Source organism: Pundamilia nyererei, unplaced genomic scaffold (assembly GCF_000239375.1).
Source record: "Pundamilia nyererei isolate P.nyererei 1_Seehausen unplaced genomic scaffold, PunNye1.0 scaffold00063, whole genome shotgun sequence".
Taxonomy (NCBI): Eukaryota; Metazoa; Chordata; class Actinopteri; order Cichliformes; family Cichlidae; genus Pundamilia; species Pundamilia nyererei.
The window spans coordinates 2,172,716-2,176,803 of NW_005187464.1; the positions used below are offsets into that span (position 1 = coordinate 2,172,716).

Consider the following 4,088-nt stretch of genomic DNA (forward strand, 5'->3'; position numbering starts at 1 on the left):
TTTTTTTTTTTTTTAGAGTGAAGAGACTTCTGTCTGGAAATCCTGCTGAACAAGCCACGCTTGTTCAGTCTTTTTCCAACTGTCATGAAGTGTAATATTTAGATGCTAACTAATGCCACCTGATTAGCCGGACCTGGCTGCTATTTACCTGCTTAATTACTATTGCAGTGTCTTTTTCTGATCTTTTTAACTGCTCCACAGTTTGTGTGCAGCAGCGTTGGCTTTGTTACTTTTATCAGGTTGTTGATTTTCCAAATCAGATGTATTGTGCTTTTATAAACCTTTTTCATCTAACTCAACACCTTCACTAGTCAAATTTATTACTAGTCAATAAATTTGTATCACATTTATTCTTAATATACATCGTAAGAATGGCACCACTGAATCTTAAAAGCTCCCATTATGGGTGCTGATACATCATTGCTTTGCCTCCACCTCTTAAAATGTTCCAGTAACTTGACACTTAGTTTTTTTTGTTGTTTTGTTTTCTTTAAATCAAGAGATGAATGGAGAAACAAATGTTAAGCGTTTCTCCTTTCCCTCCCTCACCTGTATGTATACGGTCCAATCTCCACCACAGCTGGCCTCTCCCCATCCAACACCTCTTGGGGATTTGTGAGATTGAAGAAGTAAAACTGCATGTAGATATGTGCCGGTGGATCCTTCCAGGCCTCAAACGCATCTGTATCGTTTTTCAGAACGACTTGCTAATGGGGGACAAAGGGCGGTGGGGTTAAAAATGTTATTTTAGATGACTACTGTGCTGATGATATGCAGTTTCACTTCACGTTACACGGTATGAACCTGCTGAAACAGATGAAATCATCATTTGGTGTCATGACACACACACACACACACACACACACACACACACACTCACAGGCCACTGCTTTTCGGCACAAATACATAATCAACTCAATGAATTTAGCAACGTAGCCATTCTCAAGAGGACCTGCTGAAGTTCAAACTGAGTATCGTAATGGGAAAGAGACGTGATTTAAGTGACTCTGAACATGACTGCTGGTGCCAGATGGGCTGGTTTGAGTATTTCAGGAAATGTTGTTTTACTGGGATTTTCCCCAAACAACTAGATTTTACAGAAAACTGTGTGAAAATAGAAAGAATATGTAGTGAAAGGCAGTTCTCTTGGTGAAAATGCCCCGTTGATTGTGAAGGTTAGAGGAGAATAACTAGACCACTTCAAGCTGATAGAAAGGCAACAGTAACAGTAATTACGTGTTACAACCAAGGTATGATAAAGAGCATCTCTAAACCCATAACACATCAACACAACCTATAAAATTGGAAACTTAGGCTACAATTCACACAGACTCACCATAATTGGACAATAGAAGATTGAAAAACTATTGCCCAGTCTGAGGAGTCTTGATTTCTGCTACAACATACAGGTGGCAGGGGCAGAATTAGGCTGGAGCTGATGGTGTAATGGTGTTTAGATATGTTCTTTGACCTCTTAGTACCATTGACTGTAGAAAACAGTTTTCTACAATCAATGCTTAGTACCAGTTGAGCATCATGTAAATACTACAGCCTATCTGAATATTGTTGGTGACCATGGCTATTGCTTCAGCAAGATAACGCAGTATGTCACAAATCATCTCAAACTGGTTTCGTGAACATAACAATGATTTCGCTGTACTCAAAGGGCCTCCACAGTCACCAGACCTCAATCTAGTAGAGCACCTTTGAGATGTGGTTAAACATGAGATTCACATTATAAATGTGCAGCCGATAAATCTGCAGTAGCTGTGTGATGCTATCATGTAAATATGGACCAAAATTTCAGAGGAATGTTTCCGGCACCTTTTTTGACCATGTGAATTAAGGCAATTCTGAAAGCAAAAGGATATCCAATCTGATACTAGTAATGTGTACCTAATAAAGTGTCCAGTGAGTGTTTATGCCACATACGATACACAATATTTGGTGACAATCACAAAGCACAAATAAAAGGCAAAATGATCAAATGCGAAATACTGAGATGGCATCTATGTCACATGTTAAACTATATTTAGCAATGAATGTTATAAAAGCATACAATACTCTCTGTGCCAATTGTCGAATAAGCAGTGGAGAACTTTTTTTTTCAACTGATCCACACACAATTTAATTTAATTCAACTGTCTACAATACAACAGATCTGTCTAGCAGATAATCACCTGTTCTCTCATGTAAATATTTTTAGACCCTCTACAATCAAAACAGTTAAGACAAACTCAAAGCTCTTACTGCACAGCACTGGCTGTGCCCATTTAAAATCATCTGATTTACTATCCTGGTTTTTATTACATTTAGTAAGACGTGTTACATTCTGTAATACTTTGTTGAATTTGCGCCATTTCGCTTATTTTTTTTACAATTACTTAATAGGTCTGAACCATACTGAGATTTGGGTTTTGTCAAATTATGTTTGCTTTTACTGAGCGTTTATTGATATATTATTCTATTTATTTAAACTATTTCAAGCCGTGTTAATTTTAGCTGTGCTACCAAAAGATTTCCGCATGTTTAGGATACAAAATGTACACATTGTATGATCTCATCTTTTCAACCCTAGAAATAAACACTGCTACTTAAGTAAATGGGTGACAGAACAGATCTGAAATTGTATCCTAAGGCGAGCCATTTGTAAAACATTCAAACCTCAAACGCTTAAAACTGTTAAAAACACTTCCATAAATAATTCCACGCTGTATTTCTTAGACGCTAAATGAGCTAACTTTAGCTACTATGACAATGTCTCATGTTAGCTTATCTGAGGTTAACGCCTACTGCAAAGGCTAGACTAAATTAGATGCTTACCTTTTTAACCATCGACTGTACTAAATGTGGAAACACGCTGGTCAAAACCAACGAAATGCCGAGAATCAGCATCAGTACAGAAACAACTCCGACGCTGTAAACGCAACATGACTTTAGCACCATGACGAGGCAGTAGAAGGCTAAACACGTCTCTCAGCTTTCACTGACAGCAGCTACCCACTGTTTGCTGTTTTTGTTTTGAGAAGCCAGGAACTTGCTCGGTAGAGCAAAGACTCACTTCCGGAATAAGACACTTCGCTCCTACCACATCCGGTTTCATAGAGAGTCGATAGGGTCAGTGAGCATTCAGCCGTAAAAAAGAAGCTGCAGTGATTTTAAATAATCTGTTTAACCTTTGTTATGGGGCTCAATGGTGAAATATGATGTATGAAAAACATAACAAATTAAACTCCCTCCACAATAGCTGGTCGTTATTATAGCTGAACCGCAGAACGAGTAGGCTATCTATCTTGAAGGCAAACATTCTTTGTTTTTTTATCTAAAGCAGTAGCAGTTTAAACCTTTTGTTACGGACTTTAAAAAAACATATTTGTTAAATATGAGTATAAAATTGTGTCATTCATTTCAGTGAATGACTTTTTTAAGCTTTTTTTAAAAACAACAAACTGCAATAAAGAGACAAGAGGAAAAGACAAAAGAACCAAGACAAGCCAACTGTCACGAGGGGCAGGACGGACAGGTTCAGTCTGCGAATCACAAATTACAGTTCTTTATTCACACAACACCAGGCGCTACGTTTTAGGAAGTGGCATAGCAGTAAACAGCTTCTCCACTAGATGTCCCTGTCTTACCATTTACTAAGATTTTTGGTTCTCTTTGCTGCCTCTAACCTGAAATTATAGCGGACCGTATACCGGGGTTGTCATTCGTCTAACCAGACTAAACTATGAGTAACAACGTGTGTCAGTCTTTGTCTCACTTTGTTTTCTGGTTTTTTTTTCTTCTCTGATCAGAAATTCCCAAATTAGACCGCTTCATTAAAAAAAAAATGCTGCTCATTTTCATCTGAGAAGCAGATCAGAACACACTTTATATTAGTTTATTATTAAAAAAAAATACCAACAATTTAGTAAAAATGTATAGTTTACAAGCACAAAAACCCTAAAATAAGGAAAAAAAACTTTGAAAGAATGGCTACTACATGACACAGTGAGCTACAGTGGGGCAAAAAAGTATTTAGTCAGCCACCGATTGTGCAAGTTCCCCCACCTAAAATGATGACAGAGGTCAGTAATTTGCACCAG

General features: G+C 37.6%; 1 protein-coding gene across 1 annotated transcript in view; it reads right to left on the minus strand.

The window, feature by feature from the left end:
- The window catches only part of scarb2c (scavenger receptor class B, member 2c), a 20,845-nt gene extending 17,794 nt beyond the window's left edge, over nt 1-3,051 (minus strand). The window contains exons 1-2 of the mRNA XM_013911398.1: nt 2,824-3,051; nt 550-707 (exon numbers count right to left, since the gene is read on the minus strand). Coding sequence (XP_013766852.1) covers nt 550-707; nt 2,824-2,946 — 281 coding nt within the window. The 5' untranslated portion in view covers nt 2,947-3,051. The remainder of the gene's footprint in view (nt 1-549; nt 708-2,823) is intronic.
- Between the last annotated feature and the right edge of the window lie 1,037 nt (nt 3,052-4,088).